Here is a 26,316-nt window from a genome sequence, read left to right as displayed (position 1 = left end):
GAAGATGACTTCATTGGTCTTTATTAACAATAAGCCAACAGAACACAGATGAGTTGGGGAGACCCTGGGAGAGAGAGAGAGCACAGAGGCTGGACAGCTGCTCCAGGCCGTACTGCCCCACAGAGGATGCCCTGTGTAGAGAAGCTGCTCAGGCATTTTCCCACCCCACCCTCATCCTTCAGGGAAGGAGGGACCCTAGGGCAGCCCCTCCCATGCTTGGGGATTGAAGACACCAGAGTCTCTGGGTAACCTGTCACAGGTCACAGGCCTGGGGTGTTGGTTGCTCTCTGCCTCTACCTTCATATCCATGCCCAGGGACCCGCGTGCTGAAGCAGAGTGGGCAGCATTGGGACCAGACAGTCATGCCTGTGAACCATCTCTAAGTCTCTTAGTTGCCTGGTGGTCCATAGCCAAGGTCAATTCCCCAGCAATGCCTGGAGCTGGTGGAGACAATGAGGGCTGCCAGGACAAGGAAGAGGGGAGGAGAGGGGCCCTAGGTCCTGACTGTGACCCCTTGTCTCCACCTCTACAGGGCAGGGCAGGTGCCCCCTCCCCCAGTCCTAAGGGTGTCCATGGCTCCCCGCACAGGAGGAAATGGGGTCCAGTGAGGGAAGTTGTGGGGTCCTCCTCCTTCCCCTTCCGTCCACTTGCTTAACACCCTAGCTTAGGCATTGGCCCCTATGCTCTGTCCTCAGCAGGCTTCCCACCTCCACCCTGTGCACTGAGCCAGAAGTATATTCTATCTAAAGCACAGGATCATGCAAACGCCCTGCCTGCCCACGTCTCTGACTCCCCCACTCCCTCAGTCTTCATTCGCACCTGAATCCTGTTGTAACCTGAAAATACTTGCTTCTCCCACCATTCTCCCTGCTCACGTGCCCTTGGTCACTCCCTGGACTGCCTCCTGGCCCCAGGGGAGGAAAAGGGGGCCATAATCTAACCTCACACCTTGGCTGGGTGAGCGCCTTGGCCAGAGGCCCTCCCCACCCTGCCCTCCTCTTTTTCTCTCTCTCTCCAAATCTGCCCATCCTCCCGTGCCTCAGGCCCTACCTCCTTTAGGAAACTTGGCCTGCACCCGTGACCCCATGGGGATCTTTCTCCCACTTGACTTGCTAACCCTTGATGGGGCCTCACGAACCTTGGGACACCCGAGTGTCCCTGCCAGCTGAAGATTCCAGCTGCATTGAAGTGTATGGAGCAGGCTCCCTTAGGGAAAGAGAGGGGACTGAGTCCTGAACAGAGATGAGAGGGTGGTGCCAGCTGCCACGTGAGAAAGGGAGCTCACTGGTTAGGAGGCCTGGGGTCCAGTCCCCTCTGCCATGTGACCTTGGGTAAGTCCCTCCTCCTTGGCCTCAGTCTGTCTGTCTGTGAAGGAAGGGCTGAGCTGGCTCATCTCAGCTTTGAATGTCTGTGTGTCTGTAGGGAGCAGACAGAGGTTTTGGGAGAGGCAGAGGTTACAAAGAAGGGCTTGCTTTGGGGACCAGCATCACCATGGCAACCTCCAACAGCCTCAGGCCTCTCAGAACCCCAGAGGGTGTGCAGCTTCCCTTGGGGGCCAGCAGGGCCTGATGTCTGCCTTCTTTCCGTCTCACATCATGGATTCCTCCTCCTCTGCAATCTCACGGTCTACTTCGATAGCCGTGTTCTCGAAGCTGGTGATGCCCCCGTACTTGCGCATGTGCACCATCAATGGCTTGGGTGACTGGCTCCCAGCCAGCGTAGCCACGTACATGCCTGTCCGGTTCTCCTCCAGTGATGGGCCCCAATCCATGGCTGGCCGGCTCGCCTGCTGAAGCCGCTGCAGCAAAGCAACCACAGGGGTGAGAACCAGGGCTGGTGGAGTGCTTCTTGCGGCTGAGCACTGGCAAAACCCTCACCAAGTCACCTGGATTAGTCTTTACAAACACCTGGGGAAAGGGAGGGGGTGCTGTCACTTCCCCAGAGGAGTGTCACATGAGTGGAGATAATCCTGCCCTGCAGCTCACAAGTTGGGTGGGTGGTCTTTGGGCATGAAATTTAAGCTCTGCTTCCAGCATCTGTACCTTGGAAACAGGATGCCTTCAAAGGATGGTTAGCAAGGCACTGAGATAAAGCTCTCAGCAGGGTGCTGGCAACAGAGTAAGGCCCAATAAATGGTGGCTGTTGTTGTGGTTACGTGGTAGGCAGTCTGGGAGTCCACTCTGGGTCCCTTTCCCTAAATGCTGAGCCTTGAAGAGCTGGGAGCTTTGGTGGGACACCTATGCCCTAGCAGGATGGAGACCGAATGACCATGTCTCTCTCTCTCTTTTTAATTTTTCAGTCACAGTGGGTGGCATGTGGGATCTTAGTTCCTTGATCAGGGATTGAACCCACATCCCCTGCATTGGAACCGTGGAGTCTTAACTGCTGAACCACCAGGGAAATCCCAGAGTGGCCATCTCTGACATTCTGCCTCTGTTTCACTCTGATATCTGACCTTTCCCTCTCCCAGCCCAGTTTCCATGGAAGGAGGGAGTTGACTAAGATGATGACTAAGCCTGGACATTCTAGGGTTCCATCTTCCTCAAACCACATTCCCAAGCTCTCTGCCTGCCCTGCCAGGGAGAAGAGCCCCAGACTCTTCAGTGAAGAAAGACACCAACAGTAAGTGGAGCCACAGGGTGTAGGTCCCAAGGGAGATAATGCATGTGAGCCCTGGGCTAAGGGCCTCGCACAGCCCCATACCCACAGCATAGTGATGTCCATTAAAATGTGTTTATTGGAAGCATGTTACCCCACTGATCAGAAACCTGCCAAAAACTTGTCATCTCACTTGGAATGAAATCCAAAGTGCTCCCCTGGCCTCCGTGTCTTGGCCCCTGTCTATCTTTGTGACGTTGGCTCCTGCCACACTCTCTCTACCAGCTCTGATCCAGTCTCACTGACCTCTTACAGGCCTCAAACATGCTAGCTCCTTCTGCCTCAGGGCCTTTGCACTGACTGTCCTTCTGCCTAGGATGCTCTCCCCTTAGCCATCTAGACATCTAAACCAATCACCTTGGTGATTTAGTCAGGTCTCTATCACCTCCTAAAAGAGGTCTCCCGTGGTCACCCTGGCCTGAACTTCCTTCACTCTCTATTCCTGTATTCTGGCTTGGTTTTGTTTTTAAGTATTACACTTACCACTGCCTTCATATGTTTGTTTATTGTCTGTCTCCTGCATTAAAATACAAGCTCCCTGAGTTTAAGGACTGAAATCTGTTTCCAGCTGCACTCTAGTGTCTAGACCAGGTTTCTCAACCCGAGAGCCCTGCTGATGCTGTGGTTAGAGAGGAGTTCTGCACACTGAACAGTGTGTGGCAGGATCCCTGACTTCTAGATGCCAGTAGCATTCTTCCTCTAACCCTACCCTCTCAGGACAATCAAAAAGTCTCTAGACATTACCCAGTGTCCCCTAAGGGCAAAATCACCCCTGATCTTGAGGCGATTTTGAACTGGCTTAAAACTGAGCCTTGTGCGTCGCAGCTCTGTGCTGAGGATGGGCTTATGTAATCCTTAGAGTATTCCTGTGAGAGGGTAGTATTATTACCTCCAGCCCTACAGATACTAGCTGAAAGAATGGTTCTGAGACATTAGTTAAATTGGCCAAGGTCGCACAGGGGGGAAGTGGTGGTGCTAGTGTTCAAACCCAGGCAGTCTTGACGGCATCCTGAACTTGAAAATACTCTGCTTTTGTGTGTCTCACAGTACTGACCATGTTGATGACCTTTTTTTCTTCTCACAGCAACCCTCTGGGCAGGTATCACTATACTTAATTTCCCCCTTTTTTTTCCTAGGAGAGCGTGAACTCAGTCCCCCACTACCACAGATCATGCAGTCGAGTTTCCTACATTTGGGGAAATCACAGGGGTTAGCACATCTGGAGTGCAATGGATGAACCACACCCTGGAAAACCAGCTTCGTGATCATGGCAAGTCCCCTGACAGGTAAGGACACCTGCCCTCATTTTAAAGACAGAGAAAGCAAGCTTCAGAGAGGTGCACTCACTTGCTTAGGATCCCAAAGCTGGCAAGGGGCAGCCCCAGGACTCCTATCCCAGTGTGTCAGTGCTGGGAGCCCTGGTCTCTGAAGGTGGCACTCCTGAGCTGGACAGTGACTCCTCTGTGGGGCTCACAGAGCCCCCAGTGCCATGGCCCCTCTGCCTGACTGTGGGTGGCGGTGGCAGCGGGACAGGAAGGAGACAAAGCCAGGCTTGGGTACTATAAACTTCCTCCTTCCCTTCGCAGACACCCTGGCTCTCAACATGGAGACAAGTTTCCTTTAGTAGCACAGGTGGGGCTCCTGCAGTTCAGAGAGGGAAGGGGTTTGCCTCAAGTCACACAGCAGTTGGAGACAGAGCAGTGGCTGGACTCCAGGACGCCCCTGTGGTCTATGTCCACTTCTGCCAGAGAAGGGCTCTGAGCTTCTCTTCGGAAACTGGAAGGTGGGATGAGGGACAGCCAAGGAACAGCGAAGGTGAATGAGCAGGGGGGCAGCAGTGTGCTGGTTAGCAGGCTGGGGAGGAGTGGAGGAGCATAGGAGTCCTGATTCCTAGCCAATTTCACCGTTATAATTATTCCCGCCCTTGTCAATTTCAAGTTATCAACGATTTAACAATGGCTCACAGTTCTCCTGAGTATTTACCAGTTAGCTCTCATGAAGCAGTGCTGGTGGCTCCAGCACACTTCTGATGGTGGGCGTGAATGTGTGTGTGTCCCAAGGCCGTCTCTGGGCCCTAGCATGCTCACTCAGCCCTGCTCACTCTAACACCCTCTTGCCACCAGAGGACTCCCCGCCCACTGCCTCAGAACTGGAGGACCCAGCGTGCCGAGGCACTTGAGGTTCAGAGGGGTGGGTCTCCAGCAGCCATACAGCATCCCGGCATGTCCACTGACCCACAGAGGGCCCCTCCTCCCATCTTCCGGGCCTGCAGAATCCCATGCCACACGGCCTGCACTCTGTATGCTCCCTGGGTCTCCCCACCAAGCCCTGGCCATGGGCAGGGCTCCTGGTCACAGAGGAGGGTGACGGCTCATCCCTGGGGTCCCTCCATGTTGCTTCAGACCCAGAGTTCCATAGGAAAGCTAGCAACCCAAGTTCAAGTTCTGACCCGTGCACAACTCTCCATGGGACAGTGGGTAAACCCCTTGTCCTTTCAGGTTTCCCCAGGACAGGGGGGCACTGGCCAACATTAGTGGTCTCTGGATTGCGCCCCTCCCCTGCCAGAGGCCCCGCATGGTATGAGGGGCCACAGAACAGGACTCTGGCCCTCAGAGCCTGCCACAGCCCAAGCCGATCTGAGCTGATTCACAACTCAGGCTACTGGTTAGGAAAAAAATGCTCTTCCCAGTTAAAAGCACCCTGCAGGTCCTGAAAAAGGTGTTGGAGCAGAGATTGTCTGCTCTAGAGGTTGGGTGCAGAGCAGGGCCATGGGGTTGGGGGCTGGGGGCAAGCAGGGGTGGGGCAGACTCACCTCCCAGAGCGAGCCCTCCTCTCGAAGCACGGCTACCAGCATGCCGGCTGGGATCATGAGGCAGGACAGCAGGCCCATCAGGATGCCCAGCAGCTCTGCCCAGGCTGGGAAGCGGTAGCTGCCATACTCTGAGGGCTGGTACTTGACGATGCTATACACCAGCAGGGCCTGCAGGTGGGGGCTCCAGCGTCACAGAGGGCCTCGGGCAGGCCCCAGGGCTTGGGATAGCCCAGGTCTGAGCTACTGTAAAGCCTGAGATAGCTCAGCCCAGGGCCATCCCAAGGCCTGAGAGAGCCCAGCCCAGAGCCACCCAGTCTCTGAGAAAGCCCAGTCCGAAGCTATACCAGAACTTGAGCTGGCCCATCTTTGGAGCCTTTGCAAGTCCTGAGACAGCCCTGTCCAAAGCTGACCCAATGCCAAAACCTGAGATGGCCTATCCCTGAGCTGCTCCAAATCCAAGGCTAAGAAGCACAGCCTCACCACCCCAGCCCTAAAGCTCTGAAGCCTAAGAAAGCCCCACTCATTCTGCCAATCAAACACAGGGCCAGGCCCAGCACAGCTACAAAAGCTGGGGACACCACGGGAGAGGGGAGTAGACCAGGATCCTGGTACTCATTCTATCCCCCAGCCCTGACAGAGGTCCACTGAGGGCTAGGGCAGTCCCCCTAGACTGAATGCCCAGAAGGGCCCTGCTCTCACCCCTGAGCCCCCAGCCAGCAGCCCTCCCTTCCACCCTGGTTACCAGGAGCGTGGCTGGGGACAGGAACAGCCAGCAGGCCCTGAAGTAGAAGCCCGGCTTGAAGCCCAGCATCATGTGGATGTCCCGGCAGAACCTCTGGATGCCTGCACGGGGAAAGGAGGGGGAATGGCCCCACCCACAGCCCCACAAGCACCGTCAGCCCCTCCTCCACCCCAGTTGCCCCCACTGGAAACCCTGGCCCTTGGGACCAGGGACCCAGTGCAGGGGGGCTCCAGGGTAGACTCCCATTCTCCCACAGCTGGGAGCCTGACTCCACCTCCCACAGCCCCTCTCACCATACACCCGGGTGACGGCGAGGCACGTGGTGATCACCACCACCATCAGCCCGAAGCTGGCGCTGTAGTCGTCCAGAAGGACCAGCCAGTACATGCCCCCCTGGAACACAAGTCACAGCTCTGGAGTGCCCTCATCCCAGCCCCGATCCCCAGTGCTGCCCCTTCTCCAGGCAGGAAGAAGGGAGCTGGGAGCAGGCAGGCCAGTAGGGAGAGCAAGATGATAGAGTGCGACTGCTGTCTGCCTGCCAAGCCCTCTATACACACCATCCGATTTGAGTCTCACAAGCCTATAGCCTATATGTAGACCCCACTTTATCAGTGGGAAAACAGGCTCAGGGAGGTGAAGCCACTTGTCCTGAGGTCATTCATCAAGTGCAAGAATAAGCCTGGAAGACTTTTCAGACTCCAAAATCAGAACTCTGGGTCATAGGCCAAGCTGCTTCTTGAGAAAGAGGGTCTGGGGTGGACTAGCTTCCTCCCACAGAGGAAGACGCAGGTAGCTTGGGGCATGTTGGCCTGGCCACAGACAGCGCTGCAGGTGTCTGCCCCAGCCTTGCCCACCAGCTGTCCGCCCACCCCACAGCACCACTCACATCCGTGGTGAGGACCAGCCCCATCAGGTACATGGCCACGCAGATGAGCCCCGAGAACACAGCCTTCTTGGGCCGAAGGTAGTACGGGAACTCGTCCGTAACAGCTGTCACGATGGTCTCCAAGAAGGCAAACTGGGGGGAGAAGGGGGCTCAGAGTTCTGCCCCCACCACACACATACAAACACACACAGAGAGGTACATCCCACAGATGCAGATACACGCACAACACACACATATCATACGCACATCACACATATCAGACATACAGAAACATCATGTGAAGACATACACAGACACACAGGCATACATTTCACACTGGACAGATACACACATAGATACACATACAGACAGAGACACCCACATCACACACGGATAACTCATGCAGCGAGGCGCACACACATCGCAGACGTGTACCACGAGGCACACCCACTGGCATGGGCAGCTCACCTGGCTGTCCAAGCCGAGAGTCAGCAGCATGAAGAAGAACAGGAAGGACCAGAAGGGTGACAGAGGCAGCATGGTCATGGCCTGTGGGTAGACGACAAAGGCCAGGCCAGGGCCTGGGCCAAGGGCACACGGGGTCAGCAGCCTGGGGAACGTGGGGGCCCCGCATATGTACTTAAACACACATGATTACTACTTACACCCACTTGGGCCAAACCCAGAGATGTACACTCACTGCACACTTCCAACACTTTCTTAACTCCTAAGACACAGGCCAGCACACTGTCCGTGCTCCATAAACACAGGTGGATAAAAAAATGAATTAATAATGAGTACATGAGTAAACACAAGACCAAATATAAACCCTCATTTGAATATGCTTAAGTGCACAATCATTTGCATGAACAGTTCCACGTACACACACACTCAGATACTCCCATTGGTGCAAGATACTGATTCACAACATCATCCAAACCCTCAATTCACTCACAAAGGCATCTCCATACAGGATGTGACTCATCTGGACAAGTAAGGCAAGTTCCTGAGATGTGACAAAACACCACAATCTCCTCCAGAAAGTCACTTCTCTCCAGACACAGGTTGATACATACTCATTTGCACACCCATCCTTTTGCACTTGAACACTCAGAAAACAGCTCAGACACATTCATTTGCATGCATGCTATGCATGCAAACACACACACACACACACCATACCCATCCACAACCTTGCTGGTCCACGTATATGCTCACTTGCCCAGTCCAGCTGTGCCCGATGCACCCTCCACCCACCAGGGCCAGGCAGCCTGCCCACCTGCTTTGGCTACTTGGTCCACAGGTACACCCAGCTCCTGAGACATGTAGCCCAGCACGGAGAAGATGGCAAAGCCAGCCAAGATGCTGGTGATGGCGTTGCCCAGGGTGACAATGAAGGTGTCTCTGCCAGGAGAAGTCCAGGCACAGGCCAGGGTGAGTGGCCCCCGTCCTCACCCACGAGGCCCTCCCTGGCGAGCCACTCTCCTACCCACTCCAGCCGCCGGGGTCCGGGAGGCAGCACTGACCTATAGATGTTCTGGTGAAATGTGTTGTAGGAGGCAAAGGTGAGGAGCCCCCCGAAGCCCACACCCAAGGAGTAGAAGATCTGAAGAGCAGCTTCAATCCACACCTGTGACAGGGAAGGATGCAGAGGGAGGGCAGAGAGGAGAGGTTGGCACACCGTGGTGCCCAGAAAGGGAAGGAGGTAGGGCGAGAGCCAGTTGACAGGCCCAGGCATGCTGTGATGAAGGACCTGGCTAGTGAGTGACAGCACCTGGGAGCAAGGCCTGCTCTAACACTGCAGGACTTGGTCAAGTTCCTTTCTCTCTCTGGGCCTCAGTTTCCCCATCTAGGATCTAGAAGATACTCTCTAAGCTTGGTCCAGTTCTGAAGAAAGTAGTGCCTTGTATAAATTTTCAGTAGATGTGTACTGACAATCAGCCCCTGTAACCCTTTTATTGCCTCTCGGAGTTGGAGGAACCTGGATTTGAATCCCAGTTCCCCCACTTTCAAGCTGTGTAGACTCTTCAGGCCAGTTACCTCTCCAGCCCTCATGTCCCCTGTCTGTACTGAGGGGATAGGAATGGTACCTGCCTCATAGGCTGGTGGTAAGGATCACATGACTACATTATGCACAATGCTAGAGCAGGGGCAGGCGTAGTCATCCACCAACAAATAAGAATGCTACCTGTCAGGACCATTTTTCTATTATTATTACTAATACCGTCCTTGGGTTTTACAGTCAGGTCTGGGAGGAAATCCCAACTCTGCTGCTCCCTAGCTGTGTGATCTGCTAATTCTTTTGGGCCTCAGTTTCTTCATCTGTAAAATGGGAGAATAACGTCTACTGCATAGGATCGTATATAGTAATAAAGGAAAAAGATACACAGTGCCAAGCACAGTGTCTGGTACAGGGGATTCACCATGTGGAAGATCCTCCCCCCACTCCCTTTCCCTAGGGAGTCTTCTTTCCACTCCCTAGCCTGACCTCTCCCTTTACATGCTGGCCTTGAGGGTCTCACCTTGGAAGACAACAGGTGGTGGAACTGAGGGGTGAGATAGAACTGGATGCCCTTCCAGGCCCCAGGGAGGGTGACTCCACGGACCAGCAGCATGAGCAGGATGAGGTAGGGGAACGTGGCCGTGAAATACACCACCTGAGAGACAGTAAATGGGGACAGAAGGGGGTGACCTTCTCTCTTCTCTCCTCCTCTCAGAAACCCCCATCTTACTGACTCACCTCCCCAACCTTCAGGTAGCCCAAGTTAGAAACAGCCACCATCTGTGATGCTCTCTTTCCTTCCCTCACTCCCACCACACATCGCTGCTTCCCAGGGCTGTTCCCACCATCCACTCTCTCTCCCTCCCCCCACACAAACCCAGCCTGCATGGTCATCAGACATTGGACATGTCCAAATTCTCCTCTGTCCTGTCTCCACCTGTTCCCAAACCTCCAGCTTCATCCCCAGCAGACACCGTCAAGTCCCAAGCCTCTCACTGCCTTGGCTTGCACCATGATGACCTCTCCTGGCTTTCTAATGGTCTCCATGCTTTCTTCTAATGGTTCTTTTCCTCATGGACAACATCTCAGCACTTTGCAGAGAGACAAGTTCTAATTTATAAATGATTGAGTAAACCACTCAGAAGGTTTCCAACTCCTGAAACAGCTCTATGGCCCTTCCTACCCTCCATAAGCTACAGTGGGCTTTGTCTTCCCAGCTTCTAGCTGGTCTTTTTCGCATAACAGTTGCCTGACTTTTCCACCTGGGGCTGTTTCAATTTCCAGCTCCAGGCCCAGCCAAGTAGAGCACTCCACCCTTCTGCCCAGGGTGACTGGTCCAGAGATGAGTCTAAGACCCATCTGTCCAGTGGGACTCAATTCTAGGATTTTTGAAACCTAGGGCAAGGGAGAACACTAAGTAGGAAAGATGTATGCCTGGAGTTGCTAGGGGCAAGCTCATGAAGAATGAAGCCTAAGAAGTCAACCTGGAGGAAAGCATTGCTAAGAGACCAAGAGAACAACATTCCTCATCTGAACCGCTAGATCCAGCTGTGCCTGAAGCAGGCCCTCTGGACTTTCCAGCTGAGTGTGATAACTGGGTTCTAGTCCTTGCATTTCAAAGAGTTGTGAATCTTGCGCACCCTCCAGGCATTCAACAAACACTTGCTGAGCTTCTCCAAAGTGCCAAGCACTAGATTAGGATACAAGCTTGAATAACAGGTCCTGCCCTTGGCATGTTTCTAGTCTAGTGAACCAGCTTGGCCACCATCCGGCCCCATCTCCACGTCTTTCTTCAGGCAGCGCCTCCCCCTTCCCCAGTCTCAATGTCCTCTCCCTTCCCCTCTTCCCAGCTGAAGTCCATTCATCCTCTCAGGCTCAGCCCACACCCTGCCTCCTCCAGGAAGCCCTCGCCGTTCCCAGCCTCTCAGGCCTCCAGGGCCTCCCAGCTTCACCTTGCCCGAGGACTTCACACCCTTGAGGATACAGAGGAACACGATGACCCAGGCGAGCAGCAGGCAAAGGCAGAGGTTCCAGCGGATGTGCCCGGGACTCCCGATGCCCTGGCTTCCTTGGATGTGGAGGACGTAGCGGCTGTGGGAGACAAGGCCTGAGTGTTCTGTGGTCACCTTGCCATGCTCCACAGACATGGAGTGAAGTTGTGGCCAACCCACAAGCCTATCTGGCTATTCTCTGTGTGATTCCTCTCCGTCCTTCTCTGATCAGCTCTGCACCCAGGAGCTGGGCCTCTAGAGACACTATCACCCAGGCTCCTTCCTCTTCAGTTTCCACAGGGGTCTGGCTAATGGGAGGCAACAGCAGGAGACTGGATGATGCGTTCGGGTATTTGCGCACATGTGTGAATACATGTGTAAGCATGCACGCCACACACCATCAGAGGGTGTGGCTGTGACTCCCGTTTCTACAGCATAGCTCTGGCTAGGGGGCCCTTCCTCTGAGGCTTTCAGTCTCCCCTGATTCTGATAGCACTTGCCTCCTTGCCTCGGGGTGCTATGGCTCTCCCTCTTGCTAGTCCCTGGTGCCTCACATTTCCATGTGGATCCCCTCACCCCTGTGAAGTCCCTCCACTCACTCAACTCCTTCAGTGAAGCCCTGTGACAGTGCCATCTGCTTCCTGCCTCCTCCCCAAGTGATGCAGCAGGCCACGGTGTTGCCATGGAGACCCTAGGCTGCTGCCAGTGACCATGTCATGTTCTTTGGCTTTTAGTTGCAGACCCAAGCCTGTCCTTCCCCACTGGTCAGACATATTCCTCAGCAGGTGCAGACACTTTAGATTCATTTCAAATGGACAAATGAATGAACTATGTAATAAATGCAGGTTGGAGGCTAAAACATTGAAAAACATGGGGCTCATTTGGGAGAAAACCCCTAAGAGTAGCCTTTTGCAAGCAAAGGGTTATGGTTATCTGGTCTGTGTCATCTGGTCAGCCAATGGTCCCTACCTAGGAACAAGGCAACTCTGGAATGTTCCAGAACAGGATCAAGCATCAGGAGGCCTTGATTCTAGTACTGCCTCTGCCAGTAAGTACTGAGCAAGCCTCCGGGCCTTGTTTTCTCAGCTATAAAGTGGGACTTAGGGACAGGCCAATGGGCAGTGATGCCCTTCTGACCCCCACCACTCACAGGGGCTTGCGACGTGGCTGGTTCTGAGTTAACTGTGTCCTTCTCAAGCAACCCTTTACTCTCCTAGAGTTTCCTCTCTCCTTTTAGACTAACCCGAGCTGGTCCTGTTGACCCTGGTCTCTGCTAAGTGTTTTGCCTACTAATATATCCGGCGCTCAATAATCACAGATTGAATAAATAAACGAGTAACTGACTGATTCCATCCTATGAAGCAGGGACTCTTACTACCCCTTGTACAGAGGAGGAAACTGAGGCTCCAGATGTTGACAATGACTTATCATCAGCATCATTACTATCAGCTAGCATTTACTGAGCACTCACTATCCACCAGGCTGAGCGGCACAATTTATATGCCTTCTTTCCTTTAACCCTCACAGTAGCCTTCAGATACTATCACACCTGATTCAAAGATAAAGCATCACAAACCAAATAAATTGTTCAAGGCCACACAGCTGGTCAGGTGAAGAACTGGGGTTAGAACTCAGAGTCCATCCAACACAGCACCTGAACTCAACCTTTGAGGTGCATGTAGAGCCCCATAGGAGCACGGGCACAATCCTGCCCCCTGCCCCTCCCCGACTGCTGCTGGGCCAGCAGGGGCCTGACCTCCAGTACTCCTCGCTGGGGCTGACAGTGCTGGTGAGGTTGAGGGGCAGGGCCCCGTTGCCGTCCTTGGAGCCTCTGTGCTCGAGGCAGAGGTCCGTGTTCCACCAGTTGCCACAGTGTTCCCAGGGCAGGTTGCTGGTGAGGGAGGCGAAGAGGTAGAAGAGGACGTAGGCGATAATCATGTTGTAGTAGATGGCCACTAGGCCCACGATGAGCAGCATGGCCGCGCCGGCACCTGGATGCGGGAGGGGCGGCCTTCAGGCCAAGGAAGCCGTCCCCTTTCTAGATTTCACCTCCCTCTCTGCCTAGAGGGCAGAGACTAGGGGGCAACCTCCCTGCCTCCCTCAGGCTTTCAACACCGCCCCCCGCCAAGGCCTCACCTTTGAAGAGCGGGCTGATTTTCCAGACGGCCAGGGGTCCCAGACTGGAGAACTGGCCCAGAGAGAGCTCAAGGAAGAAGAGGGGGATGCCGCAGATGGCCAGCATGAGGAAGTAGGGCACGAGGAAGGCGCCTGCAAGGAGGAGGAAGGGTAGGGAAGGTCTAGGGATGGGCGGTCAGCTCCCCTGAAAGCCTAGCTCTAGCCCCACCCCCTCCCATGACTGGCAGGCACCTTCACTTCTCATGTGGGGCTGGGCACTGCGGGACTGTCTTCTTTTCTGCCAGGAGATCACTGAGGGCCAAGTGGACATATGGGGATTTACTTACTTCTGTAGCCCTAGTGCCCAGGCCAGGACTAGGCTCAGATCAGACACGTAGTGAATGAGTGCATTCCCTGCCAGATAAAGTACAAACTCCTCAGTACAGAAATCGATGACCTTTAGAATCTGGCTCCTGTCTACCTGCTCCTCCCCTCCTCCCAATGCCACCTCAGATGCTTGTGGCTGCCACCTGTGGTCGCCTGTGCCCAGCATCCCTCTTCCTTTTCTTCTCATACTGGCAGCTAGCTCCTTTACAGGACTGCCCACCACCATATGGCTCTGGAAGGGCTGCCAGTCACACCAGCCAACCCCTGCCCACCCTTTCTGGGCACATATCCCAAGGCAGGCCAATTAGAGACCTTCCCTGCAATTCAACATAGATTCATTCAGAGGGAACAGTTCTGAGGAGGAAGTCATTCCATAGTTGTCTTTGGCCACCCCCGGCACACCTGTAGGGAGGAAGTCTGATCCAGGGAAAAATGAGGTCAGCCCACAGAGAGAAAAAGCCTCGGGAACCGGGGAGAGGGAGGACAGACCACTGTGGCCATCCCTGAGTTCTCAGAGCTTCAGAGGCTAGCACTCATCCCATACTTCCCCGTCGTCCCAGTTCATCTTGTCCTCGCTTCATCTAGTTTTCCTTGCATTTCTGTTGCTCTGCCAATATGTGCTTCTTTAAGGAGTTTGGTAGAGATGGGAGGAGACACGCAGTGCTGGCAGGGACAGATTGCTCTGGAGATGATAACCCTGGGGTGGAACGTTGGGTCGCCAGCGTGTGACCTTGGGCAAGGAACCTGGCCTCTCCAAGCACAGTTGCCTCATCAAGACAACAGTGCCCATCCAGGTGGTTGTCATCAGGGTTAAGTGAGGCAGGCCTGGGGCCTGGCAGATGGTGAGTGCTCAACCCCAGCTATTGGTGGTGAGACTTAGAATAGCCACTTGATGAAGAAGCAGGGACAGAGAATTTAAGATGGAAAAGATGTTGTGTTTGCAGCTTGAAAGGAAGGAACCAAGAGGCAAAGCTAGATTGAAGATTTAAGAACCCAGGAGTAACTGATTGATGGAGTGAGGTTCCAAGGGAGGTGAGGTGGGAGAGGAAGGAATGTGGAGAATACTGAGAGCGCAGTAACCACTGACAGGCAGATACAGACCTTTATCACAAAGTGGAGGCAGCCCCCTCTGCCCATCACTCAGGGCCCAGGGAGTGCCAAGGCTTAGGGAGAGAATTGAGTGAGTATCCACCCTGGGGATGAGAGAGGAAGGAAGGGACTGGGAGAGGAAAAGGGATGAGGCAGGGTGAGCTCCTACTTCCAGCCCAGGTCACCACTTTCAACTAATTCAGCCCAGGGTCACATAGGAGACCGTGGCCAAGGTCACTTAAAACCTCACTCCACCCTGAGCCTTGGTCCTCTGGCCTCGACACCCCTCATGCAGGCATCAGGCTCATACCTCCTCCATTGGTATAGGCTCGATAGGGAAAACGCCAGACGTTCCCCAGGCCGACACAGTAGCCAATGCAGGACAGCAGGAAGTCCAGCTTGCCTGTCCAGTTCCCCCGGTCTGCGGCAAAGTCCACGTCCAGGTCTACATCGCCCTGGTCGCTTGGGGTCATTAGCAGGTCTGGGGTGACAGGCTGCCAGTAAGAGACACCAAAGAGGTGAGACAGAAAGGTGAGGCCAGGTTGAACTGGGACCCCCACCCCCCACCTCCATCTCGAATAAGAATATGAACTCAAACAGGGCTAATTGCAAAGAACTCTATTGGTTCAGATAATCAACTGCTCTCACTGTTAACCTGGGCTGACACGCTAGCAGGCAGGAGCTCCTCAAGATTTCAGGTGACTACAAACTTTTGAGAGTAGTAGGGTGGCTCTGGCACTAAGAAAGCTACCTTAATCTTAGTTTGGCTAACACAGAGGTCAAATCCAGTGATGGTCCTATTTTGATGATGATCTTAATGACAGTTACCATGCGTGAGCACTTATCATGCACTCACTGTGCGAAACGTTTTACTCACATTACCTGGTTTCATTCCCAAAACAATTCTGAGAGCTAGGTACAAACAGAGGTACGTGCATACTCAATTGTGTCCAACTCTTTGCGACACCATGGACTGTAGCCTGCCAGGCTCCTCTGTCTATGGAGATTCTCCAGGCAATAATACTGGAATGGGTTGCCATTTCTTCCTCCAGGGGATCTTCCCCACACAGGGATTGAACCTGTGTCTCCTGCATTGGCAGGCTGATTCTTTACCACTGAGCCACCTGGGAATCTCTGAGAGCTAAGTATTCATCAAAGGGAAACTGAGGCTCAAAGAGGTATCAATGACACATCCAGAGTTTTTACAAGGCTGACTAGTGGGAGAACTAGGTCTCCAGTCCAGACTTCCTAATGCTGAAGCCCAGATCGTCAATCACCCAATGCTGGAGTTCTGCTACTCCATTCTGAGTGCCGTATTTTAAGAACAATACCAGCAGTTTGGAGCATGTGCACAAAGCAGGTGGCTGGACTGGAGCATGTTCAGGAAAAGCAGTTACAGGAGGACAAGAGGAAGAAGTGGGCCCTTAACATAGAAAGGATGGGGCGTGGAGGGAATGTGGGCTCCCTTGGGTTTAGATGTATGCTGTGTGGCTCAAAGAGGCCTGCTGAGGACTATGAATTTTAGTTCCGAAGCAGGAAGAAGCTACTGAAGCCCCAGTCTATCTAAGGAAGTTGTGACCTTCCTGTCTTTGGAGGAGAGATGCTTGCACAGAGGGGAATGGGAACCAACTGTCCCTAAGATCCCCTCCCATAATTTGAGGAGGGTGGAGAAGTTCACTGGGCATCCTCCCTTTAGGCTGGGGCTGGGAGATGGAGGCCTTCCTCAGGGTTCTTGGAATCCTGGCCCAAGGGATGTGAGGTAGCGTGTCCGTGAGTTGTCTGGGCTTTGGACCCGGAAGGAAGCCCAAAGTCCCCAGCATCTAAAATTCACACAGCAGCTCCCAGAAGTGCCTCTGGGAACGGGGCAGGAGAAAAGGGGCAGTTAGATCTTTTCTGCTTGACTCGGAAAGCCATGTCCGATGTAGAGGAGAACAGAGCTGCAAAGAAGGCATGTTATCAAATAGCGTCATGGTTTTCAGAGAGGAAAAAGGACCTCCTGCTTCCTGCCGAGGAACGACCACGGGAAGCAGTGAGTCCACTAGACTGGACGTCAGGAGATGATGGTTCTCACCCCAGGTCTGTGCCAATTCACTATTCAACCTTAGGAAAGACTCTTCTGAGCCTTAATTTCCCCATATGGACACTGAGGAGATTTCCAAAAACAAATCACTTGAAATGTTTGTAGATGTTTGAGGGAACAAGGGATTTTTTATTCAAAAAAGTTTGGGGAAAGCTGGGTTATCACAAGGTAAAACAGGTTTCTTTGTTGCAGGACTTGTCATATCCTTTAATGGGCCACCATGCATTGTGACTCTCCAAGTAGGGACTAGAACAGACAAGTATCCTCCAATTCTACTTAAGAAAAGGGTTTCAAGGAGCTAGCATGCTGGGATATACTTGGCAGAAATGCAGGTTTAGATAATCTTTAGTTAGTAGTCTTCTGGCTCTGATGATCTGTGAGGCAGGATTCACCAAGGAGACTTCACTGCAGTGGTCACGAATCAGATCAGGTCCAAGCACAGGGATTCAGCAAACAGCTACTACCCGATTTGTTTTATCTCCTAAAATTGTCCTTCCTGGCACCAGCCCAAGGAGGTGTCTACATAAACATCAGGTGACAGAGGAAACTTTGCTGGTGACTTGTCATCTGAACAGTGCTAGGATGAAGATGGTGAAAGGAGGGTCCAGGTGTCACAGGACTGGAGGTTTCTGGCTGCCGTGGCAGAATGGCAGAAACGTGGTAACAGCATTGGGCCCTCGGTGATAATGACAGCCGTGGTGGTGGTCCTGCCTGAGGCTGGCTATCGGCCAGAGGGGCAGTGGTGATGGGGGCAGCCTAGCATGATTATGGGTGACGGTGACAATGAGGAAGAGCATGAAAAGCTGCTTTTCAAGTAACAGGGCTCTAAGGGTTGAAACCAGTATGTTGCTGGTAATTTCTTAGCTGTGATCTCAAACATGCTGGGGTGAGGGTAGCAGCAGTTCCCAGACCTGTATGAAATCCACCTCTTCCCTCTGATTCCCCTTTCTCTCTCCAGCTGAATGGGTTTCAGCCATCTGGAGCCACTCCCTCCCAAGTGAGCTCTAAGAGGGGTAGGGTAGCAGCCATTGACACTGGCCCCTGGTATTGGATGGGGAGGAAGGCCTGACACCCTGTGAATCCCCAGTCCTATTCAGGCCAGCTGGCAGGAGGGCCCGATAATGAGGTTCCTCTGATCCCTCCTGAGAAGCTGCTGCCCTTTCTGTGTTCACAGAGCGGTCCTGGCTCTCTGTTTCCATGGTGACAAGAGTTTCAAGAGCAGGATGCTGTCAGCTCCTCCCCCAATCAGAGGGAAACCTGCTTCTGCTCCAGGGACAGAAGATGGGGTCCTCCAAAGCTAAGCCAATCCAAAACCCATGTGGTACCTCCATCTCAACCATGGGGTAGATCCCAGGGGGCTGGCACAGCAAGGATGGAACTAATTGAAAGACAGGAAAGCAACCAAATCAATGGGGCAGGCTGGAAGCTTAATGAGTAGCTTCACACTTCTGCCTGAATGTGAGGCTCCCACCCCTGATCTCCCCGCTCCCCACCCAGAGTCACGGAGGAACACAAATCTGAGCTTGCCAGATCCACACCCCTCTTTTAGGGACCAGCAAATGTAGTGACCAGCAGCAGCAGGTCTGGGAGAGGTAGGATTTCCCAAGCCAAGGCTCTCATACCTTCTTCAGGATGAGAGAAACAATAGGAATCTGGAGTCTGACTTCATCATTGTGCAGATGAGGAAATAAGTTTCAGAGGAGAAGGGGTGAGCTCAAGGTCAAACGGTAAGTTAAGGGCAGAGCAAAGCCAGGACCCAGACCCCCGACTCTCAGTAGTATGCTCCTCTCTGAACAACACCATTCCTTTGCCACACTTGGTACTTCCTCACTCCCTGCCCACTTCCCTTAAAGACCAAGAGAAGGGACCCTGAGGCCAAGGGCCCCACCCCTGCCCTGTTGGTTTTAGGAAAGCAGTAAGTTGCACCCCTCTGTGCCTCAGTTTCCTTGTCTATAAATGGGGGATAATAAGACCCATCTCCCAGAATTGTTGGAGAATTACTTGAGATAAGGTTTCACACAACATGGGTATTTACATAATGAGTGGCCTTGTGCCAGTGAGGGGCGGGGGCTCTTGTGAGGAGGGAGAGGAAGGAGGAGAGAGTAAGATGGAAAAGAACAGCGGCTGGACTTAAGACCCAAAAGACCCACAAATGACCCTAAGAAGTCACTCATGTCAGTAAATAAAAAGAACCCATTTATCACAGTAGTTCCACACTCAGCTGTCCAAGGGCAGAGAGCTTGAATGAGTGCATGTTGGGGGTGAGGGTGTGGCTTGTGGGAGAGGGGACAGTCAACAACACCAGCTGCTGTGAGTTCATGGTGTCCCCCCACCCCAGGACTGGGGGGGGGGGGCTGCTTTGGTGCCCCTCACTTGGGACAGAGCAGCAATGGTCCAGGTTAGAGAACATACTTCCCCAAAGTCACGGGGTAAGCGGCATTTGCAGAAACACTATCCAGGAGTTTGGACTCCTTGGTTAATACTGGTACTTTTAAGCCCAAAGCCAGAAACTTCCCCCAAGACTCTCCCTTCTCATGCACTTGCAACTTGGCTGGGAGGTCCAACCCCAAGGACAAGGTGGGGAGAGGCTAAGGTCTGGGCCCAGGATACAGAGACTTGGCCTCTGCTCGCATGCCAGCTTCCACCCCACCTCCCGAGCTGTGGGGTCTTGCATTGCTTCCCTCCTTGCCTTTGCCTCCCTTGTGTCCTGCTGAGCGGCAGCCTGGGGTCTTAGCAGGGAAGCTAAAGCTGCCAGGAGAACGAAGCCGATGGGGAGGAGGAGGTGGTGGGTGCTGCAGGGCAGGAGCACCTGCAGGAAACCAGAGTGCCCCTGCTGGCTCCCTGAGGCTGCTTCAGTGTAGAGTGCACAGATAAGGACCAGGTCCAAGCCCCCACCCCCATTAACCCAGCTCAAGGCTGTCTCAGCTATTCCAGCATCCCCCACTCCCCTAATTAGCTCCTGGGGGAAAGGGATGCAGGTACTGGGGAGGGGCGAGTGCCTAGCCCCGGCACCCCTACCTCCCGCCTCCTGTGGCTGCAGACACCTGTTCGCAGAACTTAGCCCAATGAACCCTAGCCTCTCCCCGCCTCCCCTCCCCCTCTTCCGCCGTCACACTGCATCCGGACCCCCGGATGGGGAAGGCCACCCCTCCCCACCCCGCGCAGACCGTGACCCCGCCCCTCCCTGCAATCCAGCTCAGCCGGCCTCCCCCAGAGCCCTGAGCCGAGTGTAGGTGTCCTCGCCAACCCTCCCAGGGGGCTCGAGAGGGGGCGGGCTTCTGCATCCCTCCCTCAGGTGCGTCCCTGACCTCGTGCCCTACCTTGCGAAGGTGAGCTCCCTGGAGCTTCTTCATCTTGGAAGGCAGGTCGCTAGGGCTTCCCAGCTTGGCTTTTCCTGAGCGCAGAGAGCCGGCGAGGGAGCAAGAGATCGTGCCGCTGGCCGGCTGCCGCGCCTTGGCCTCCGCGACTCCCGCACACCGGCTGGGGGGCCGCGGGCGCAGGCGCTGCCGTCTGCTGCCGGCGTGGGGCGCGGGCTGGGCGCTGCAAACGCCCTGCCTCTCCCTGCGCAGCGCCCGAGGCTGGGGAGGGGTGCACCGCTGAGCCGGTGTAGACTCCCAGACTGATGGGCTGACTGATGGACCGAGGAGGAGGGAGGCGGGGGGGGGGGGGGGGGGGGGAGGGATGCGCACCCCCGCAAGCAGAGCTGCGGATTGGAGGGGCCCGAGCGCGTGAGGAGGGGAGTCTAGGAAGGAAGCCCTCGGTGTTGAGGCCTCAGCTGTCGCCCCCTGCGTGACCTTGGGCAAGTACCCTGCCCTCTCTGGGCCTCCCTCTCCCTAGCTGGGCAATGAAGGAGACAGGCCACACACGTGAACGCTAACAGCCCGGTCTTAGGTTCCAGCGTCCCTGTGCCTCCTCTTTTCTTTGTGACCCTGTCCACGTTACTTAAACTCTGTGCTGTCGCTTCTTTACCTGGAAAGTGGTAACAACAAACTTACCTTCCTGACAAGAATGTGAGGACTCCAAGCAGTTTGTGCATAGAAAACATTCAGCATAGGGCCTGGCACATTGTAGGGGCTCAGTAAACATTTATGGATTTGTCCATATGGGTTGTCCACTCTTGCCAACAAATGAACAGCCAATAGTCAGGTATTTATTCAGTCACCTAATCAACCAATATTTATTGAGCACCTGAAGTGTGCCAGATCCTGGGTTAGGTGCTAATATTTTCTCAACACAGTGACCTGGAGAAGAGGTTATTATCCTTATTTAACAGAAAGGGAAACTACAGCACAGAGAGTTTGAGTTACTCAAGTTCACAGAGCTAGTGAGGGACCTTGGTGACAGTCAGGCCTCATGGACCTTCTAGACTAGTAGTGGTCCTGAACATGCCTCTTTCCTTGGGATGAAAGTGAAATAAGAACTTTGGGGTGAGGGGAAAGAATAGGGCAAGTGCCACTGTATGGCGACTTAGATCATGAACACGTGGGTTCCTGTTCCCCAGAAGTATGACCTTGAAAATGTTCTAGTTTCCTATCTGTAAAGTGGGCCATCAGCCAGTTTGGGCTTGGCTGACTTCTCAGAGTGTTGTGAGGGTCCAGTGAGCCCACAGGTAGGATGGGAAATTATTAGCTAGGGCTTCCCAGGCGGTGCAGCGATAAAGAATCTGCCTGCTAATGCAGGAGATGCAAGAGACTCGGGTTCTATCCCTGGGTTGGGAAGATCCCCTGGAGTAGGAAATGGCAGCCAACTGCAGTATTACTGTCTGGAAAATTCCATGGACAGAGGAGCCTGGTGGGCTATAGTCCATGAGGCCGCAAAGAATTGGAAATGACTGAGCAAGCACGATTATATGCATTGGTTTGTGGAACTGAACCCATATTTGGTAGCAGGCCCAGCATATACATTACAAATCATGCTCCTTTCACTCTCCAAAGTGTCCCAGTTCAGGCATTGCCCTACTGGCAGCCAACATGGGGAGGTCTTTGGGGAGAATGAGATTAAGTGTCTGCTGCCTCTCCTCTCCTTGGAGTGGGAGACAGGAAGAGTTTAAAGCACAGCACAGGGTTGGGTAAAGGGCCTGGCAGGCTCCCAGGTCTACCTCTCCTCCCCAGGTCCCACTTGTTGTTCTTCAGTTGCTGAATCGTGTCTGACTCTTTGTGACCCCACGGACTGCAGCACACCAGTCTTTGCTGTCCTTCACTGTCTCCTGGAGTTTTCATGTCCATCGAGTCAGTGATGCCATCTAACCATCTCATCCTCTGTCGTCCCCTTCTCCTGCCCTCAATCTTTCCCAGCATCAGGGTCTTTCCTAGTGAGTCAGCTCGTGGACAAAGTATTGAGTTTCATCTTCTGCATCAGTCCTTCTAATGAATATTCAGGGTTGACTTCCTTTAAGATTGACTGGTTTGATCTCCTTGTTGTCCAAGGGACTCTCAAGAATCTTCTCCAGCACCACAATTCAAAAGTATCAATTCTCTGGTGCTCAGCCTTCTTTATGGTCCAGCGCTCACACCCATACATAACTACTTGAAAAACCATAGCTTTGACTATACAGACCCTTGTCAGCAAAGTAATGTCCCTGCTTTTTAATATGCTCTCTAGGTTTGTCATAACTTTTCTTCCAAGGAGCACGCATCTTTTAGTTTCATGGCTGCAATTACCGTCTGCAGTGATTTTGGAGTGGAGTGATTTTTAGGTCCCACCCAGCTGCTCCTTTCTTTAAGCCTGGCCTCACAGGGCAGGCAGGGCCTCTCCAGACCCAGGAAGGAAGGAGCCCCTTAGCCATGAATGTGAAGTGAAGTGGAATTCATTGAGCCCTACTGTGTGCATTGATGAGCTCATATCCAATATCTAAATTTTAGTTCTTTCCAACAGCCTGGAGAGTCAACTTTGGCCTTCCCTATTTTGCACCTGAGGAAACTGTCTTCAAGGAGTGAAGTTGTATGTCCAGGGTCACAAATCACTGAATCTTGGAGCTTTGAAGATAAAGCCAGGAGGCCCTTAGGCCATGCCTCAGTCAGTTCAGTTTAGTCACTCAGTTGTGTCTGACTCTTTGTGACCCCATGGACTGCAACATGCCAGGCTTCCCTGTTCATCACTGACTCCCGGAGCCTGCTCAAACTCATGTCTGTCTAGTTGGTGATCCCATCCAACCATCTTATCTTCTGTCATCCCCTTCTCCTCCTGCCTTCAATCTTTCCCAGGATCAGGGTCTTTTGCAATGAGTCAGTTCTTCACATCAGGTAGCCAAAGTATTGAAGCTTGTTTCACCATCAATCCTTCCAATGAATATTCAGGACTGATTTCTTTTAGAATTGACTGGTTTGATCTCCTTGCAGTCCAAGGGACTCTCAAGAGTCTTCTTCAACATCATAGTTCAAAAGCATCAATTCTTCAAGGCTCAGCTTTCTTCATAGTCCAGCTCTCTCGTCCATGCATGACTACTGAAAAAACCATAGCTTTGACTAGATGGACCTTTGTCAGCGAAGTGATGTCTCTGCTTTTTAATATGCTCTCTAGGTTGGTCATAGCTTTTCTTCCAAAGAGCAAGCATCTTTTAATTTCATGGCTGCAGTCACCATTTGCAGTGATTTTGGAGCCCAAAAAAATAAAGTCTCTTAAGGTTTCCATGGTTTCCTCTTCTATTTGCCATGAAGTGATGGGACTGGATGCCATGATCTTAGTTTTTTGAATGTTGAGTTTTAAGCCAACTTTTTCACTCTCCTCTTTCACTTTCATCAAGAGGCTCTTTAGTTCTTCGCTTTCTGCCATAAGGGTGGTGTCATCTGTGTATCTGAGGTTATTGCTATTTCTCCCATCAATCTTGATTCCAGATTGTGCTTCATCCAGCCTGGCATTTCACATGATGTACTCTGCATTTAAGTTAAATAAGAAGGGTGACATTATACACCCTTAATGTACTCCTTTCCCAATTTGGAACCAGTCTGTTGTTCCATGTCTGGTTCTAACTGTTGCTTCTTGAGCTGTATACAGATTTCTCAGGAGGCAAGTAAAGTGGTCTGGTATTCCCATCTCTTGAAGAATTTTCCACATTTTGTTATGATCCACATAGTCAAAGGCTTTGGCATAGTCAATAAAGTAGATGTTTTTCTGGAACTCTCTTGCTTTTTTGATGATCCAACAGATGTTGGCAATTTGATCTTTGCTTCCAGGCCATGCCTGGGGAGAGGCAAAAGCCAGTGGCTCCTGGATCCAAGGGCCTGTGGCTGCCATCACACCTCTTACAGGGTGGGTGGCAGCTTGACTGAACCACTCCCTCTCATTGGCTTGTAGGTTTCATTAGGCTCTAAGCAAGGCACAGAGAAGCGTGGGAACAGGGAGTAGAGACAAGGCATTGGCTCAGGAGCCCTAAAAGACTCGCCTCCTTGTTGCTACTTCCCAGTAGCACCTGCTCCCCGCAGATCCAGGCCTGGAGGGAGCCAGTGCTAGAGGAGGGGAAGGCAACAGGGCTGGGACTTTAGCCATTCTCAAACCCGTCATGAGGTGGCCACCAAGCAGCAGCAGCAGTCACTGGGCCTCACCTTTCACATGGGGAAAGGGAGGCCCAGAGGAAGCAGGACCTGGAAAATCATTCAGTGAAGCAGAGGCAGGTGAAGCCTGGAATCAAGGAGTCTGACCCCACCCAGACTCTGCCCAGACTCTCCATATCACAACTTCCTCCATCCTCACCCTCATCACCACAGCCCTTGTTGGCAAAGTCTACTTCATACAACAAACAACCCCCCCTCCCCAACATTTTTTACAAGACATTGTCCACATGAGTCAGTCACCTTCTGAAACCCTGGTTTTATGATCATGCAACTGGCCATGAGTTCTGCCACTGAGCACATTTGACAGTTGTTCTCAACACAACCCCCTTCCCCCTCCAAGGGTAAATTTGGGTACCACTTGGCAAAATAACTAGTTAGGAATCCAAGCCTAATAAATAATCTATTTCCCTTTCCCTCTTCCCTCTCCCTCTCCTTTATTTTTCTTAGTCTCACATCAAACCAGAAAAATGGGGATATGTACTGGACTTAAAGAAAATGTGAGATGAAAATGTACTTCCTTTTATTATATAGGAAGATATTTTTAAGTGCATATAAATAAACATTTTTAGTTTGCTTAAATGTTCAGACTTTATCGCTGAAGATCATGTGTTTTGTTACACCAGCCAGTGGTGACTGTGAAAGATGAGGATCCAGACTGCTAGTCCATCTGGTGAGATTCAGAGAAAGTAGTTCTGGAGCGGCCATACCCTCTGAAGCTGCCCCATCCTACACCTGCTCTGCTCTCAGCTTCTGTGTCCCACTGGTTGGGCATCTCACCCACTTAGAGCCAGGCTGGCTTCCTGGCTAAAGACCTCCTCTTTGTGAATACTCCACTCCCAGCCCCGAGTCCCTCCCTAGTCTTGATCTGTGGCCCTCTCTGCTCAGCCCACACCAGGTTCTTGGCAGTCCGTGAAGAAGTCTCGTCCACAAGCCTCAGGTTCTCAACATGGCGTTAGGGGCCTACAGAAATGTAGTGCTAACACACATGTTTCAGATGTGCTAGAGGCCATGACTAGGCCCTGGGCCTTGCACAGCCAGGCCAGGCCAGATTTCACTTTTGCCTCCACACTTTCCCCATCTCTAATACCAACTCAGGGCCTGCCACCCAGCCAGGGGGGAAGCATAAAGTCACTATATGCAAAGCAGAAGCAGTACCAGGTCATTTCTGATAGGAAATCCCGAACACCTCTTAGCACTGGGGTGACTGCAGGGTCTGACAGTACTTGAGGGGTCCTTTTCCTGAGCCATTACAACACCCAGATCTGGTTGAATTCTCTGTGTGGCAGGCAATGTATTATCTCACATGGCAGCTCAAGACACTGCTTGGAAGTTGTCTTAGATCAAAGTTTCCTTCTCCATGAAGCTCAAACAGCAGTTGACAGGTGATGGCCAGCCCAACCTGTGGGTCCCACCCAACCCCTTGACTTCCCAGTAGACAGCAGCTGCAACTCCTCAAGCCTGCCAGGCCTGGTGACTGACCTCCAGCCCCACAGAGGTCTTCCTGTGGCTGGGGACAGGCTTGTCCTGCCTCAGATCCTCCCAGCCACCATCTGTCCTCAGCCCTGGGGGCAGGGGTTGTTAGAGCATCAGTTAGGCCTGCCAGTATCTCACCCTAGGATATAGCAGCCCTGGGAGCAGGTGGCTAAAACACAGGACTTATTGCATGCCAGGCCCTGTGCTAAACACAATTCTGAGGCAGCTTAGAGTATTTTATTTCCATTTGACACATGGGGACGCTGAGGTTCAGAGATGCTAAGTAACTTGTCTGAAATCTCACAGCTTGGAAGTGGCCAAGCTGGAGTCCAGGCCTTGTGACAACAAACTTGCTAACTAAACACTGAGTCACAGCTGAAGCATGGCCCTCCAGCCCCACACTCCAGAGCCCACAGTGTTCTGTGGGGTGCTGGTAGGTGCTGGTAGGGGTCTCCTTGATAGTGAAGCATGAGAAATGCTGGATTAAAGAAAATTCAGGGGGTTTCTTTGCTGTGGGACTTGTCAGTCTTTGATGTGTTAATACACCACTGT

The 26,316-nt window shown here is 52.8% G+C and overlaps 1 protein-coding gene and 1 non-coding gene across 4 annotated transcripts; both read right to left on the bottom strand.

Moving 5' to 3' along the window:
* Positions 1 to 26,304, bottom strand: SLC6A7 (solute carrier family 6 member 7). 3 transcript variants are annotated; one of them, XM_061424028.1, is made up of 14 exons: positions 20,062 to 26,304; positions 14,972 to 15,155; positions 13,207 to 13,338; positions 12,827 to 13,061; positions 11,032 to 11,170; positions 9,600 to 9,734; positions 8,604 to 8,707; positions 8,357 to 8,481; positions 7,546 to 7,658; positions 7,099 to 7,230; positions 6,506 to 6,605; positions 6,213 to 6,313; positions 5,471 to 5,638; positions 1 to 1,798 (listed from the first exon to the last, which is right to left on the bottom strand). In XM_061424028.1, exons 1-14 carry the CDS (start codon positions 20,092 to 20,094, stop codon positions 1,589 to 1,591), a joined length of 1,911 nt encoding a protein of 636 aa, XP_061280012.1. In that variant the 5' UTR covers positions 20,095 to 26,304; the 3' UTR covers positions 1 to 1,588. The 3 variants fall into 3 exon arrangements, with proteins under 3 accessions (XP_061280012.1, XP_061280013.1, XP_061280014.1); XM_061424029.1 differs by lacking the exons at positions 14,972 to 15,155; positions 20,062 to 26,304 and adding an exon at positions 13,533 to 14,965; XM_061424030.1 differs by lacking the exons at positions 14,972 to 15,155; positions 20,062 to 26,304 and having other exon boundaries at positions 12,827 to 13,081; positions 13,207 to 13,295.
* On the bottom strand, positions 3,792 to 3,952 carry LOC133252237 (U1 spliceosomal RNA). Its single transcript, XR_009737858.1, has one exon. It is a non-coding gene; the product is annotated as a U1 spliceosomal RNA (small nuclear RNA).
* Positions 26,305 to 26,316: the final 12 nt, after the last annotated feature.

This window comes from Bos javanicus, chromosome 7, assembly GCF_032452875.1.
Source record: "Bos javanicus breed banteng chromosome 7, ARS-OSU_banteng_1.0, whole genome shotgun sequence".
In the NCBI taxonomy this organism is placed as follows: Eukaryota; Metazoa; Chordata; class Mammalia; order Artiodactyla; family Bovidae; genus Bos; species Bos javanicus.
Note: the sequence above shows the minus strand (reverse complement) of the source record. Positions and strands in the feature narration are given on the sequence as shown.

Excerpts from the sequence above, each read along its gene's own strand:
- SLC6A7 (XM_061424028.1), bottom strand. The coding sequence starts at position 20,094 with ATGAAGAAGCTCCAGGGAGCTCACCTTCGCAAG. Across the intron at positions 8,708-9,599 it reads ACCACCTGTTGTCTTCCAAG|GTGTGGATTGAAGCTGCTCT; the intron begins GTGAGACCCTCA and ends TCCCTGTCACAG. Across the intron at positions 8,482-8,603 it reads TTTCACCAGAACATCTATAG|AGACACCTTCATTGTCACCC; the intron begins GTCAGTGCTGCC and ends TTCTCCTGGCAG.